This window comes from Sebastes umbrosus, chromosome 12, assembly GCF_015220745.1.
Source record: "Sebastes umbrosus isolate fSebUmb1 chromosome 12, fSebUmb1.pri, whole genome shotgun sequence".
Lineage (NCBI taxonomy): Eukaryota > Metazoa > Chordata > Actinopteri > Perciformes > Sebastidae > Sebastes > Sebastes umbrosus.
Genome location: NC_051280.1, coordinates 7,274,402 through 7,291,101, shown reverse-complemented (window position 1 = coordinate 7,291,101; position 16,700 = coordinate 7,274,402). Strand labels below are relative to the sequence as shown.

Here is a 16,700-nt window from a genome sequence, read left to right as displayed (position 1 = left end):
CATCCAGACTGTGACGCGACAGCACAACAGGAACAAATCAGTTCGGATAACATTCTGTGTACTTTGTAGTTTACTCAAGTACTGTAATTCCTACATTTCAAAGTACATGCATTGCAAAGTGCAGTTGAGTTTTACAGACTTCATTGTGCATTGTAAAACAGCATTATAGTTTCATGTTGATTCATTGTTTTATTATTTCACTCTTCAATTTAACTGTTTTTTTGTGCTAATTTAAACAGTCATATTCAGGGGCCGTCCTACAGTATGTGTTCTGTACTTAATAATACAGTAATGGAGACAAATAGTACATTCTATGCTAAAATACAGTAAAACATCTAAATGAGTTATTGAATTAATATTGTCATTAAAACTGCAGTGGAAATGGAACAAATATGATATTTTTATAAAACACTATATCCTGACAGTAGAGCATGAGACAGGTAATCTGAAAAATAATCATATGCCTCTGTGTCCTCCGGTGCTCCTAATGGCATCTGCAAGATTTCACAGACCGGAGGAAAACAACCAATCAGAGCTGAGCTGGAGCCTTGCCGTCTCTGAGCAGCTGTCAATCACTCGCAAACTCCGATCAAATGGTCAAACTAGGCAGCGCTGATCAAATATGAATCAAAATTTAAATAAAAGACAGAAACAGGTCTCAGAGGGTTAAATGGCTTTTAAAATGCCAAACCCAATATGGTTGAACTCAATTAATGAGGTCATTTCTGCCACCAGAGCAACTCTTCCTTGAGAAGTACTAAAATCCTACAGCCTACGCACCCCTGAAAACACAATGAAAAATGGAAACATGGATTTTAACAATATTTGTAACAAACCCAATTTATTTATCTTAACTTAATTTATTTACTTGGACGTATGAAAGTTTTCTTTAAAAAAGAAATGCTTATAAGTCTTAATCTAACTCCAAACTGTGCATAAATATCAGGAAGTTGTTCTGGCTTTCAGTCTTACCATCAGGTTGGAAGCAAACATGTTCAATTATTTCAATGTCCTCGGTCCTGCTGACCTGGTTGCTATGGTTACAGATGATTGAGCCATTCGACAGGTAGACTTGGAGAGAAGCACCAGAGGTTGTGACCTCTGATTGCTCTCCTCCCTCCTGACTGCAGGTTTGGTTGTCACATCTCAAAATGCTGTTAATGTGAGAGTCCTGTGTTCTGCAGGTCACAGTGAGGTCACACTCTGAGCTTCTGGAGTCCAATGAGATCACTGTCAGTTCAACTGGAGACACTGGACCTGAGGATGGAAAGTTTCAGTGAAGAATTTTAGAAACATGGCAGCAGAAACTTTCTATCAGAGTCTGAAATATTAACAAACTCACCTTGAACTATGACGTTGTATTGAGCTAGTGTTCGGTCTCCTTGATCCAATACCAGTCGTGCAGTATAAACTCCCCTGTCTGACTCTGTTAGATTCTTCAATTTCACAGAGTATTTTTTCTCAGGAAACTCAACCCTTCCAATGTAACCAGGAAAGGGTGATGGTTGTCTACCGGGTCAAAATCTTACTAAAATGAGCGTTTTATTGAAGTTCCACTCAACAAAAAAAAACTTCTCAGGAACATCAGCATCAACATTCAGAAGCACATCTCCTCCCTTCTGCACAAACACAGGAGTCACAGCACTGGGCCCTGTAGAAACAGTAGACACACAATATGATAAAAATCACACATAATATATGTCGTCATCATTTAATGCAGGCTTCATATTTGACCCTGTGACCTTCATAGTGCTAAATAAAGAAGTGAAGTACCCTCAGCTTATCATAGTTTATTAAGGGTTGGCAAAGCTGTGTTGTTTCTCCTGCAGGGCCACTCAGTATGTTCAAAACTTTTCTTGAAGTGAACAGACTTAATACAACAAATAGTTCCCTTAATTCCTACAATTACAACTTACTAATAACTCTTGACACAGCTTGCCCCAAGATAGAGGTGAAACTAATGCAACCAGGTCCAGGGACCCTTCAAAAAGAAGGACACAAGAACAATATAAAAAAACACTGAAATATCAGGACAAAAAAGACACAATAAAACAAGAAAGGGTATAAACTTTCCATAGATCAGTATACTGGTATATATTTATTTATTTATTATATAATTTATGTATAATTTATTTGTTTATAATGAATCTGTCAATATGTTCTTCTTCTTTAAGCTTCTTCTTTCTTGATTTTTTATGCATAATGCTAAGCATTGAAAACATGGCTTTTTGTTTTTTTTCTGAGAAACATGCTGTTTGTTTTAGATTAGAAAGCAGAATTCCTGTTGGCAGTAAGAAGTGAAAAGTTTTACTCTACATCAACAAACTTGACGCAACCCCTTCCGACCTACAGTGATGCCACTTGTTGACCATACAATGATGCATTTGAAATGTTTTAAGTCTTAAACTGTTCACTGTTTTTGAAAATCTACACCACGAAGCAGGACATATTTACCGTAATGAGATCACTTTGCTACGACGGAGTATTAGGGCCACACTGAGGGAGAAAAAAAAAAAACATGTCATAACTTTACGAGAAAAAAGTAATTTTCCTCCTCCACAAAAGAGGCAGTTTCCCCCAGGTAGTGTGGTTCTTTCTTTGGAATAAACACAATTTATTGCACAATCTTTTCAAGGTCCTGATACTGATGATAATGTGGTGGTGAGGTGCCAAAAGAGGAAGTATTTTTTTATTTGTGAAACCTATACTAAAGTATAAATCAAAAGATGCTCCAAGTTCCTCATTTTCAGGTGGCATGTACAATTTTTTTTACTTTATAAAATTATGACTTTATTCTTGAATTCTCAGATTTATTTATTTTTTTCCTCAATGTCGCCCTAATACTGTCGTTCTTTACTCTGTATTTCCTTCCTGTATAATTCTTAGAAATCATTCCCTCTTCTTAGATATGTTATCTCTAAATACATTTTTGCATTCATACAAACAAAGGAAGACTCATTAATCTCCTGACATGTATATTGCTAATCATAAAATAAAATATGAAGCAACTTTATGATATTTGGTTCATTATTCACAGTAAAGAAGCCTGATCAGGCATCATTGCTGTATCTGTTCATAGTATTTTAGTAGACAGTATTCTTACCTTGTGCCTCTATGATGCAGACCAGCAGCCCCAGTATCACGAAGATAGACATTATCGAGTCTCTGTCCGGTTGCCCTGTCTGACTACACGATGCAATAATGTGTGTGTTCTGTTTTCTCTAACAAGCACACTACAGAGTTAAAGCCTTGTACCGGTTGTGGGTTTTTTTACCTGTCAAAACCACATGGCGTTGTTCATGATGTGTGAACAAATGAACTTCTCTTTTAGAAGTTCCTCTCTAAGCTCTGTTTTACTGCTTAAGATCTGTTGATAAAGATTGAAATGTTTAATCCTTTGTCAAGGAAGCTTTGAGTGTGAAAATCCACGAAAAGTTGATACACAAAATTATTATTATCTGTGTGATATCTTTAGATATCAATTACCAGATACAGAGACTTCATCTTCAGTCAAGCTGGCTTTATTGTAGGAACAACTTAATAGCATTACAACATGCCCAACATGGGGGTACAGCATCTGCTGCACGGGCTATACACACTGCACCTCACTCTGGATAATCCTACTATGTTTATGGCACTGCACTATATTTTTCATTTGATTTATTCCCTTAAGAGGAAGTAGTTTTGTATGTTGCACCAGACTTTCAAAAAAGTAAAAAGGATTCATGTATTGCTTCACTTAAAACCTGAACTCATCTTGGTGGCTCACTGCACTTGTAATGATCACCACTTCCTTTCTCACAGCTCTATATTTATCACCTCTTGCATTTTCAGATAGCTGTGGTAAAATGTAAAATGTTTCTCTTTCTTAAGAAAGAGGAAACTGCAAAGTCATCTTTACACAGTAATCATTCAAATTAAAATTCAATCATTCAGCACTAAGAAACAGCTAAAAGGAATAAAATTAACAGAAAACCAACCAACAAACTGAAAAAATAAAGTCAGTCTTCTGTTCTTTATGCAGGCCAGGACATTTTTTTATGTTATACTATAGTATGATTTGTTTATGGCATACCATACAATGACTTTTAATGACTATTTTATGACATAGTATGACTTTAAAAAAAAAAAACTGTTTTCATGACACACTACACTATGACTTTTTCCACTTTTTTCAACATGTTTTACGATGAGTTTTTGTGACTTAGTATATACTATACTATGACTTTTAAAAAAAAATGTATGACATAATATGACTTCTTTTTAGACTTCATTTAATGACATACTCTTTTACATTTTTCAATGACATTATTATGGCTTAGTATACTATGACATTTTTTAAATGATTTTTTTATGGCATAGCGTATTCAGTCAAGTCAACTCAGTTTTGTTTGTATAGCCCAATATCACAAATCACAAATTTGTCTCAAGGGGCTTTACAATCCATATGAAGAAAATGGATCCGGCAGGATGTCAAGCAGCTTCCAGGTGTCACCAAACAGCTAGAGCCTGACTGAGCCACACAACCTCCTCTCCATCATGTAACCTGGAAAGAAGACAGGCTACAGAAACACACAAGGAGCAAATTGAAGCACATCATTCACACAGATAGGAGTGAAACAAACACATAGACTTTGACCTTTTTTTCGACATACTATATTATGACTTTTTTATTTTTTCGACATACTATACTAGGAATTTTTTTCGACATTCTATAGTATGACAGGGCCTCAAGATCAGGTAGGAAACCACATTATGGCTCTTATCATTTTCAGCTCATGTTGTGCTTTCGTGGTACACATTCTCAAACAAATCTTCAATTAAATGAATTCAAAACAGCAGATACACAGTAAGCCTGTAGTTGTGGGGGCCCTGGGGAGTTGCCAGCATTGCCCAGTTGGTAACTTCCACTGATCCTAATATTGCAGTACTGTGGTTATGTTCAAAGTCTTCTGCTTTTTAGTCATGACATTAAATGATCAGTTTTCTCACCTTGCTTCGAATTATTAACACAAGTGGATGAAGATGCGTAGTGCATGCAAATAGCAATGAGAAAAAAAAAAAAGGCAACTTCATTTCACTTTAATGATCTTGTTAAATTTTTATGCACATTGTCATACCATCATTTGCATAATGCAAAGGCCCATCACAAATGAAGCTTAAAGCGAAAGTTCAGACAGGAAGACCCTCTTTACCAGAGGCGGGGGACTCGAGTCATATGACTTGACTCGAGTCAGACTCGAGTTGCAAATTTGAGGACTTGAGACTTGCTTGACCAACATTGATAAAAGACTTGACTTGACTTTGACTTGGTATTCATGACTTGAGACTTGACTTATACTTGAGACAGATGACTCGAAAGGACTTTTTTTCTAATTAAATATTTAAATTTTTCGAGATATTGAGAAGTTACATTTTGTTTTTAAAACATTGGGTGATTTCTAGTGCAATGCGCGCAAACCTGGCAACCTACTAGGATGCAGCAGAGGCCAACGTCGAAGCCAGCGAGCTATCATGGAGGGGTCTAGTACAAAAATAATAAAATTTGGATTTAATGATTATGTTGTCAATGACGGTAGTAAGAAGAGAACAACGGTATTTAAGGTCTGCGGCTCAAAAATCAGTGACACGACCACCACAACATCCAACTTCATCCGTCACCACAAAACGCACAAAGAAAGGTGTGTCTTTTTAGCTAAGTTATTGGCTGGTCAAATGTTAGCTAGAAAGCTAATGTTAAGTTTAAGCTACGTTAGACTTGGCTTCAAATCAATTATGCATTTTAATGAGAAGACATATTGCTAGTGTAAAAGATAATTGGGGGACTGATTCGGGGCCATATACCCAATTAAACTATGGAGACACGTTACTAGCTAACACAGCTGTGTGCTCAATTTCACAGGTTATCAATCTGGGTGATTGGTTTTGGTGTTTTGTTTAGGGTGACCAGATGTTCCGGTTTGTCCGGGACTGTCCCAGTTTCAAGCTGATGTGTCCCGAGTCCCTACAAACATCTGTAAAACACTCAAATGTCCCGGTTTTCAACAGTCACTAACAAATTGTCCCGGTTTTCACTACAATTAAAATAGCAATATTATACTTACATAGACGTTTATCATGTTCCACTCATTAATTAATTTGTGCGCACGAGATAAGTATACAGACAGCCAGCACAGCGCAGCGCTGCAGTCGCACTGTTAAGGCACAATTACGCACGGCAGATGTGGTGGTTACATTTAGTGCAGTTTTAAACCACAGAACCCTCAAACGTGTCGTTTTGATTAATTATTCTACACAGTTCCTTCTGTGCATCAACAGGCATTTCACTCCTCTTATAACTCCCTCAGGACCGTCCATTCTGTCAGTCTTTCACCCGGTGTCTCCATCCTGGACAAAATGTGGTTTGAGCTCCACAATGGGACAAAGATGGTTCGGGTTCAAAACGAAAGTTGAAAAATAATGTATGTAGGCCCAGACAACAATAAGTTTACCCTGAGAGAAAACTCTCTACAGGACTCCCAAACTGTCAGTGTGTCATGAGGGGGACAGCCCTGTGATTAAAGCCATGTTATTTAGCTAATGTTTCATGTGTTTTCAAGGTACATTTCGTTTGATTTGTATGTTAATTCAATAATTTATTTGCATGCAAGTTACGTTAATGTTATGCTAGATTTATAATAGACTGGAGCTTCTTATGCATATATGATTGAGGTTAGTAACAGACTAATGTTAGTAAGTTAGCTAAACTGTGATAATACCCTAACTAAATTAACTCTGAGCCCGTTAGCTAACGTTATGTAAAGTAATCTACAGTTTTTGATATGGTGACCGTTAGGTAGATTAGCCACAGCAGGGCGCCAGACAAATGGGATTACAGCCCAGGTGTTGATTTTTATCACGGCAGAGATTGATTCATTCATAATTACGATGCATTATTTTCTGATGATCAAGTTCATTGTTAAAAATTTTTCTAAAAGTTTCTGATGGCCATGAAATGTATGCCTTTGTCGTTTTATAGCTAAGGGATAGTTTATAGCCTACCAATGCACAATTAATAATCAGAGGACGTTTATAAACATTTATTTGAATATGTGATATTCCCATAACATTTGCTATTATTATTATTATTATTAATAATAATAATAATAATAATAATAATAATAAAGCAGCCTCCAGATCTAAATAAAAGGAAGAGAGAAGGAATAAAAAAATACAGATTTTGTTAACAATATTTATTTATCCATAACTCAATATTTTCAAGGGATACTTCACTTGCAACTTTTTTTTTAATTTGCCATGGTGAGCATTTTAATTTGACTCGCCGTGAGCCCTGTAAAGTATACTTATAATCATCTTTTCATGATCACTGTCTTTGAACTGATTTTAAATGTGGAAACTGGGTTAGATCATCAGAATTTCGTATGACTTGACTTGTGACTTGCTTGACCTCAGCAGTGACTTGACTTGACTTGCTTGACTCACAGCAGGGACTCGACTTGACTTGCTTGATTCTCACCACAGTGACTTGGGACTTGCTTGAGACTTGAAGGTTAAGACTTGAGACTTGCTCGTGACTTGCATATGTGTGACTTACACCCACCTCTGGTAGTCAGACTGTTTAGGTTGGTTTGTCACATATCTTACTTGTAAACTCATCAGCTGGCTGAAACCAAACAGCCCCTCTTCCCTCTATCAGCCCTAATGTTAGCTGCAGCAGAGGGAGGAGGATAGAGGACAGGAGGACAGAGGACAGAGGACAGGAGGACAGAGGACAGAGGACAGGGAGGAAGGACTGATACTGACTGAAGTCTTTGTTCTTCAGTCTATATAAACTTCTCTTAGTATTTTCATGTCAGGAATATGATTTATTATATTAACATTTTAGATTGGTTTCCAGTGAGATATTAAGGAGTTAATATGGTGACTTTGCTGTTGTAAACATTACTGTTGCTGCTCTAGAAACAACATTTAGCCCATTTTAAATATAGAATACGTATATGTATAGCTAATATGCACACTTCAATATTTGTTTATTTATCGCAAGTCATATCGTCATCGCAATATTGAACAGTGTTATCGCACCTCCTCATATAGTGCAGGCCTAGTGTGAGAGGCTGTCCCTTGTGTAGTATGAGGGTTATGTTTAAGAGTTTAAGTACCAGCTCTAGTGCTCCCCCTTTGTACAGCGTGGCTGTGGCTGACAAAAGTCAACAATAAGTAATATTCTTATTAGGAATAAATTTTCCTCCTGCGTGAACTGTGCATTGCTGAATAGAGTAGAGGCCTACGCTACTGTATTTTAACATCGGTCATAATGGTGGTACTTGGAGAGCCAAATATTTTCTGAGGTGGTACTTGGTGAAAAAAGTTCGAGAACCAATAATCTACACGCTTGGCCCCCCGTAGGGGCTTCAGTTGGCTGCAATCTGCAACCTCATTGCTAGATACTGCCAAATCCTACACACCGCCCCTTTAATACAGATGCTTCTTCTCTTCAAAGCTAATTGGAATTGCAGTTTCTCTGTCTCAGTGGCTTTAAGCAAACTGAGTGCTACAAATGAGATAATGTTTCATTACAAACAGCTGCTACATGGATGCAAAAGGCCATCAGGTTATTGTGGGTTACAAATGTTACTGTAGGATACTCGAGGAAGCTCTTCTTTCTGTGTAAAGTAGGAGCCTTCTGTACGTCCTGTGATTTTTGAGTTACTAACATTGTCAAACTAACAACGAACATTTTATGGAAGCCCCTTTTATTTTTCAGCCTAGGCAACAAGGACATGAGGCGGACCACCAGAGGTGAGTGCTGAGGATGTGAAAGTAATCTTGTAAGTCACTGATAATGATTCTGTTCTGATGGAAATGTGAAGCAAGGATGAGTATGATGAATATGAATGTGTCGCACCTCCTCATATGGATTGGATATGGACAATTCTATGTATTTGTAACATTTTCTTGAATTAACATCAAGCTCTGGAATGTTAATCAGGTGGAGAGATCCAATGAGACACATCTCTCCAAACAAAGTGGTTTAATAAAGCTGATTATGAGTTATTAAAGGCCATATTTTGTTCCATGTTTTGTATAGGCGTTTACAGTAGACAGAGGAGCTGACGTAGGTTGTGTGAGATATATCTTAGCCTGATAGTCATATATGAGAGCTATGGATGTAAAACTAGTCACAAGACACCATTCAGACACATAAGCCTACTGTTCATCACACTTTCATTTGTGTTGCTCAAAGAATTGAAAAAAAGTATTTTGAAGAAATAGGACTATTTTTAACTTTTGTGACAACAAAAACTAAAAACTCACAGTGGATTGTCTAGAGACAATTCCTAATAAATTGTTACTGAGCGCGGTTCTCAAAAAGCCTATCCACTTCCTCATGTAGCACATTGCAGAATGAGGCTGTGGGTCGTGATTGTCTTTGCCGTCTCTCTGCTGCTTTCTTGTGAATCACAAGGTAAGAACTTTATTTTGTTTATATTTCCCGTTGTTGATTGACATTGTTTGTTTTCAAAGTCAAAGTTGTCGTACCGTAGCACTATTTCACCAATAAGAAACATTATGTTTTATTGGAACTAACTTTTTTTTTAAACTTTTGAATGATGATAATATTGAGAAATATACACAATTCTCAGTGATGTGCTCATTGTCTATTATTTCAATAATGATGCTAAAAATCTAAAACTAAAACTTTTATTTGTGGTAATGCTGATTCAGCATTCCCAGTATTGTTCTATGAGTCTTTACTCAACTTCTTCTATTTCTTCCGTACATTTTTTGCAGTTTAAATACTCCTGCATACTTTCAGCTACAGAAACCGTTCGACTATCAAAATATTCAGCTCTTTAAGGATATTAGTGCTGTGACTTTTTCTTGTTTCAACTATTTATACTTGTTAAATATTAAGCTTTTTCCACATTTTTTTTACAATGTAACTCAATGGAGAAAATCTTCAAATCCTCTTAAACCTACTCCACTTTGAAATGCTACTGCTTTTCAAAGTGGTTAAACGTTTCCTATTCAGGAAAATTCAAATTCACCACTTTTGACAGTATTACAGTTTAGCTTCCAGCTTTTCTAGCAATGTATTTCAGCTCTTATAGCTTCTTCAGGTAATGCAGTTCAGCTTCCAACTCTGCCAGTTGTACATTTCATCGTCTAGGGTTTTCAGCAGTGCAGTGCAATGCATTTGAGCTTCAACATTTTTAGGCAAATCATTTCCCATTTCTGCATTTTCAGCAATGCTTTGCAATAAATTTCAGCTGTCAGCATTCCAGCATTTTCAGCAGGAAATGCATTTTCTAGTTGAGATATACAGTTATGTCAGTTACCCCACCTCTTACCCATGTGTGACTAAACAATAAGGGTGTCTGTTTCTTTCTGGTTAATCTGGATAAGAAAAGTCAAATTTAGTGTTACATTTTACTAAAATTTACATTCTTAATTCTTGTACAATGCCCTAATACTGTATACTGAGACAGTAGGCAGGCAATTTCCCCCAAAAAGTATCATTGCCATCAGCCAATCAACAATATGTTTTAATATTATCCATATTTGGATGAAGATATTGATCCAGACACCGATTATAAACATTCTAAACACTTTTGTGTTATTTAAGTGACACATTTAGAGGATATCCTTGGCGAAGGTACGGACTCTTTGAGTCCTTTCTAGTTCCCATCTTGAAATTTTCTTTGATTTCTTTGAATAATACATATTTTAACCTTTACAGTAGATATTTATAATACACATATTATACATTATAGCAACATGTTGAAAAGGTGTACACTGTCTCTCCAAGACACATAAACTTGACTCCTTCCGTAACAACCTCAGTAAGCAGTCGGTGGAAATATCCGCTCACGGTCTGTCTCCTCCAAGCTGGGGAACAAAGTGAAAGAAAGTTCTCTGTCTTTTAGAAGAGACTGACTGGAAATACTCAGTAATGTTAAGAAGAAAAATAAACTAACATCTTACTGTCTAAGTGGGCTTAGTTTCACCTGTTAAACTCCTCTATCCTGAGGTAAGCTGTGTCACGAGACAAAGCTGATGTAAGGCATTTTTAAAGACGTTTTCCAACCACTGATAAACCATGATAAGCTGAAAGTACTTGAACTGATGATCCAACGTGTAAGAAATATAGTAGAGATGGAATAACATTCAGTATTGACCAGATAACCATATATTGTGTGTGATTTTTATTGTATTGTGTGTCTACTGTTTCTACAGGGCACAGTGCTGTGACTCCTGTGTTTGTGCAGAAGGGAGGGGATGTGCTTCTGAATGTTGATGCTGATGTTCCTGAGGATTTTGTTTTGGTTGAGTGGAACGTCAATAAAACCATTTTAGCAAGATTTCGACCTGGTAGACAACCATTACCCTCTCAAGGTTACACTGGAAGGGTTGAGTTTCCTGAGAAAAAATACTCTGTGAAATTAAAGAATCTAACAGAGGCAGACAGGGGAGTTTATACTGCACGAGTGGTATTGGATCAAGAAGACCGAACACTAGCTGAATTCAACGTCACAGTTCAAGGTGAGTTTGTTAACATGTCGGACACCGATAGAGAGTTTCTGCTGCCATGTTTCTCAAATTCTTCACAGAAACTTTCCCTCCTCAGATCCAGTGTCTCCAGTTGAACTGACAGTGATCTCAGTGGACTCCAGAAGCTCAGAGTGTGACCTCACTGTGACCTGCAGAACACAGGACTCTCACATTAACAGCACTTTTAGATGTGACAACCAAACCTGCAGTCAGGAGGGAGGAGAGCAATCAGAGGTCACAACCTCTGGTGCTTCTCTCCGCATCTACCTGTTGAATGGCTCAATCATCTGTAACCATAGCAACCAGGTCAGCTGGACCGAGGACATTGAAATAATTGAACATGTTTGCCTCCAACCTGATGGTAAGACTGAAAGACAGAACAACTTCCTGAAAATAATGCACAGTTTGGAGTTAGATTAAGACTTATAAACATTTCTTTTTTAAAGAAATCTTCCATTAGTCCAAGTAAATAAATTAAGTTAAGATAAATAAATTGGGTTTGTTACAAATATGGTTAAAATCCATGTTTCCATTTTTCATTGTGTTTTCAGGGGTGCGTACGCTGTAGGATTTTAGTACTTCTCAAGAAAGAGTTGCTCTGGTGGCATAAAATTACCTCATTATTTGAGTTCAACCATAGTATGTTTGGCATTTTAAAAGCCATTTAACCCTCTAAGACCTGTTTTTGTCTTTTTTTAGGGGGGTACAGGGGGTCTTTAGGGGGTCTTTAGGGGGGAGATAGCAGGTCAGCACATTTAAGTGGTGTACATCATCTGAAAGCCGGGAACCTGAAGATTAATTTGAGATGCAGCTCAGCACTGTGTGTCAAGTTGTTCTAGTCATTAATCAGAAATAAACATGAATTTATTAATGATTAATTATTGATCCAAGTATATGATTTCCATTCCCATGCTCTATTATGTCTCATAAGTTGTTGCAGCAATTTTTGGGTTGATACCATTTGTTACACAGATTTGGTGCTAAATTTAACCATTTTTACCACTCGAGAATTGATAAGAAATGACCTATAATCCCTCCAAAATACCAGATTAAGACACCAAGACCTTGAGGAACACCACAGAAAAAGCAGGGGCGTTTTAAAAAATCACAACTATTTTTGTCCTCGTCTCAGGATGACCTCTTTTACTGTAAACTGCTGTGAACATCCTCTTTCTAGGACAGGAAATAAAACTGCTTGTGTGTGGGGAGGAGGGATATCAAATTGAGTTAAAATCAGTTTAAATACATTTTTTTTTGTTTATATATTTTTTTATTTAACGTATGTTTCAGTGAAACCTAGTAAAAACCAAAAATTATAAGCCTTATCTATCGGCTGGCATGAATTGTTAGTATTTGGTAGGTTATAAAGTTAAACTAGAAAATGAAATTGTAAAACTAAGAAGCAGGTGATATTTAAATTAGCTCATTCAGGGAATTTTGGAAAGTTGATAGATTTAAATTGTGACCGTTTTTTAAAATATATTTTTTATTATTACCACAGAGCAGGTTACCAAGACATTTGTATCATTAAAACTGCAGTCTGTTAAAAGCATAGGCTGGGAAGATGTGATGCTACAGTGGCACATTTTCAATTATGTTGCAAGACTTAAACCAGACATACTTTTCTAATCTGGCTTTTGTTTTTCTTTACAGATCCTAAACAACATGCCAGCAATGTCACCGGGGCTTTTGTTGCTGTCCAAATTGTCATTTTCGTCTCTGCTGTTCTGTCAGGCCTGTTTTGTTATTATCGAAAGCTAGGAATCTGTAAGTCCAAGTATGAATTTTAACATATAATTACATGTAAAATTTGCAAACTCTTATCTGTTTACTGTACACGGGAATTCAGTGTTCTAAAGTCCATCCTCTGCCATACTTATAAATCCTCCGTGTGTATTCGGTAATGCAATTACAATAATAATAATAATATCAAATCCTGCACATAGAGGTTTTAAAAAGTGCTGCTGTTTGAAGATGGAGTCATTTAGACACACCCTAAATCTGGACTCAATGAGGCTGCAGCTCAAGTAATGTAAATATAATGCGGTTAAAAGGTAAAGCTCTAAAATGAAATGTAAATTAAAGCAAATCAACATGTATTTTTTTTTACAACTGACCTGCAGATAACAGAGGGAGCATCGAAAATACAGTATATGAAATACCACAGGTAAGCGTTACATTTTTTTTAACATCACTCACCCAACATTTGCCACACACACAATTTCAAATTTTGAGCATTTTAACAAATGAAAACGGATTTGAGGAAAATCAAGTTTATTATGTTTTCAAAATCAGAAACTGGAGCCTCACATGCTTCTATTGGCTATCCCTACACTGTGAAACATGCCTGGGAAATCCACAGTACATTACTGTGTTTGTGCGCAGTAAAGTACTGTATTCTATTTCACAGTAAAATACTGCATATTCAATTGAAAATTACAGTAATTCAAGATTTACTGTGAATTTTACAGTAATGAAGTTGATACTGTGGAAGATCACAGTAACCAACAATGTACTGTATAAAATCACAGTAAACACTAATTTAATGTATCAAATCACAGTAACCACCAATGTACTGTAGAAGATCACAGTAACTAACAATGTACTATGCAAACCTCAATTTCAGCCTTGGAACAAATCAAGAGAAGGAGAAAAACTCTGATTTTCTGTCTTTTTCTAAATGCAACATACTTTCTGTGTTGTCAAAGTGGCGTAGATGCTTTCTTTACGTGCTTGTGTTTAAGCTGCAGTGTGTTGTGCTCTCTCGGCCAAGAGATTCATTTGAACTCAACTAGGATCTTTCAGACACACCTTACTCTGCTCTTGATGAAAAACACCTAAAACTACGTTTTATAGCAATTTCATGCATTTTAGTTACAAATTCATTGTAATGTTATGAAAAAACAGGCTTAACACTTTTGTAGTCCATGATACAGATGTTTGTAGTATTTGAAGGATTTATATGAGCTGCTGTTAATCGTAGTGAGATTACTTCCCATGTTAATACAGAAAAATAGCACAATTAATAATAAAGTGTAAAATAAAAATGGCAAACAACCTTTGCTTAAAACATTGCATGTGATATATTTTCCAGATCGGAACTACAGCCCAACCTCTGGATCAGAGTCCAACAGATGATGCTTCAGGTCTTTCTCCAACCTCCACCTACTGCTTGGTAGGACCTCACACTGGACCCCCGGATCCAGATAAGACTAGAGACACGTCTGTGCCAGAGAGCCTGTATGCTCCGGTAGAAAAGTCTGCCATGTCCTTAAACAATTAAAGTTGAAGTCTGTCACTTTGAGTATATATGATGAAAAAGTTATTTTCATATAACTGTCACTATATCCTGTAAATAGTGCATGAGACAAATAATCTGTTAAAAAACAAAAAAAACAACAACACATTTCCCTCTGTCCTCCTGTGCTCATAATGGCATGCCTATTTCTCTCCTCAGATGTTTCAGTGTACTGTTTAGCTGTAAAATGAAAGTTTGTTCTGGCTGGTGGGCGGTGCTTGGTTTTGGCTCGACTGCTTTAAACATGGCTAAACAGTACACTACAAAATGTTTCTGAACACATTTCAGCGCTGCCTAGTTTGACAGTTTGATCGGAGTTCACAAGTTTCTCGAGCAGCAGCTGCCCAGAGGCTGCTCGGCTCTGATTGGTTGTTTTCTTTTGGTCACCGGAAAAAAATGCAAATGCCATTAGGAGCACTAGGAGGAGACAGAGGAACATGAACATGTACATGACATAATCTGTCTCATGCATTACTGTCAGGATATAGTAACTTTTTATCATATTTGCTCAAAGTTACCAACTGCAGCTTTAAACAGGAATTTTATTCTACTGTGCTTACTGCAATTTACAGTTTTACTAAGTGTTGCCAAAGCTGCTAATGTATAAGTTTATATGACCTGCTCTGGAATGAAAAGACTTTTCAAACATTTCAATAAAAAAAGCTGTAAAACAATGAGGAAATGTTACTAAGCATCACACACATTCAGAAGTAGCTTTTTGTTTCATCACGATTTGAGCCAGAGAAAGAATCTGATGCTGTTCTACGGAACTAAAAATGTGGAAACATTTGAAGGTCTCTTGTGCAGTTGTGAACAGAATTACATTTAATTTGTCGTTAAGAGATAAACAGTGTTGTACATTATTTCTAAGGACTTGAATGATTTATTTAATGTGTTTTGTCGCCCCCTGCTGGCTATAAGAAAGAATGCAAGTTTAAGGTACTTCCACAATGGCTTCACTTCTTCGTCTACTGCTTTCACCCAGAGATTAACACATGATTAAACAAATATTGAAACATATTGTAGCCTACATATAAATATTTATAATACTGTAAATAGGACCACATTCAGTGTTACATCAAGGATATTTCTTGTATTTTGTTGGTCTTGATCATACAGATTTTATTTTTTGTTGTTTTTTTATCATCCAAAAAAATCTTTAACATGGTTATTTCTGTACAAACATTTTATTTACAAAGTGAGAAAAGTGATTATTGGGTACAATCAATGGATAATCAAGAATAATCAGCATTTGTATTAAAGGTGTCCTGTGCAGTTTTCTTGTTTCCTTACTTGTCAAAATGCATTGTTAGTATCTTTGAAGCCTTATTAACGTGTTGAATCAGTTTCCTTCCTCATGAAACATTTGCAAAGCTGATTTTTACAAATACTTTAAATCCTAAATGGTATACATCCATGTTTGGTTGCTTGCAGTCTTCTACCTCTTCACCTTTGTTGGCGCACTACTTCATTTCTTGGTGTGTTACTGCCACCAACTGTGGATCAGTGGAATAGCATAAGATCAGTGGCAGGAATGTGTACCATGAGGGCTCGAGCAATACAAAGAAAACAGGGTACGTTTAACTAAAGAGGGTGACATACATAAATGTAAGATTGGCTGGTAGAGAACTATTTATTTATTTGTTCTTCTTGAGCTTCTCCATGAGGTGAACAGTGATGACAGCAGACACCATGATGATCAGACCGACAGAGAACACGACTATCTTCAGCAGGCACACAGAGATACCAGCAGGAGGACACACTGGATCTGCAACACAACAAAACAGGTGATTTCATTACACAAAACACATCCAGACTGTGACGCGACAGCACAACAGGAACAAATCAG

At 36.6% G+C, this 16,700-nt stretch overlaps 3 protein-coding genes across 7 annotated transcripts in view; 1 reads left to right on the top strand and 2 right to left on the bottom strand.

The window, feature by feature from the left end:
* Positions 1-3,256, bottom strand: part of LOC119498720 (SLAM family member 7-like) — a 40,608-nt gene extending 37,352 nt beyond the window's left edge. Inside the window, exon 1 of the mRNA XM_037787770.1 lies at positions 3,104-3,256. Within this exon, the coding sequence (XP_037643698.1) occupies positions 3,104-3,155 (52 nt within the window). The 5' untranslated portion in view covers positions 3,156-3,256. The remainder of the gene's footprint in view (positions 1-3,103) is intronic.
* LOC119498717 (T-lymphocyte surface antigen Ly-9-like) overlaps positions 1-14,959 on the top strand; it is a 42,074-nt gene extending 27,115 nt beyond the window's left edge. For 2 of the 5 annotated variants that reach the window (XM_037787766.1, XM_037787765.1), the window contains exons 3-6: positions 11,630-11,914; positions 13,207-13,320; positions 13,677-13,720; positions 14,648-14,959. In XM_037787766.1, coding sequence (XP_037643694.1) covers positions 11,630-11,914; positions 13,207-13,320; positions 13,677-13,720; positions 14,648-14,836 — 632 coding nt within the window. In that variant the 3' untranslated portion in view covers positions 14,837-14,959. Of the gene's footprint in view, positions 1-9,387; positions 9,467-11,238; positions 11,545-11,629; positions 11,915-13,206; positions 13,321-13,676; positions 13,721-14,647 lie in introns of those variants that run through there. The other 3 variants (XM_037787768.1, XM_037787767.1, XM_037787764.1) reach the window with 3 other exon arrangements.
* A 1,027-nt stretch (positions 14,960-15,986) lies between these two features.
* The window catches only part of LOC119498953 (SLAM family member 9-like), a 31,417-nt gene continuing 30,703 nt past the window's right edge, over positions 15,987-16,700 (bottom strand). Inside the window, exon 5 of the mRNA XM_037788079.1 lies at positions 15,987-16,619. Coding sequence (XP_037644007.1) covers positions 16,489-16,619 — 131 coding nt within the window. The 3' untranslated portion in view covers positions 15,987-16,488. The remainder of the gene's footprint in view (positions 16,620-16,700) is intronic.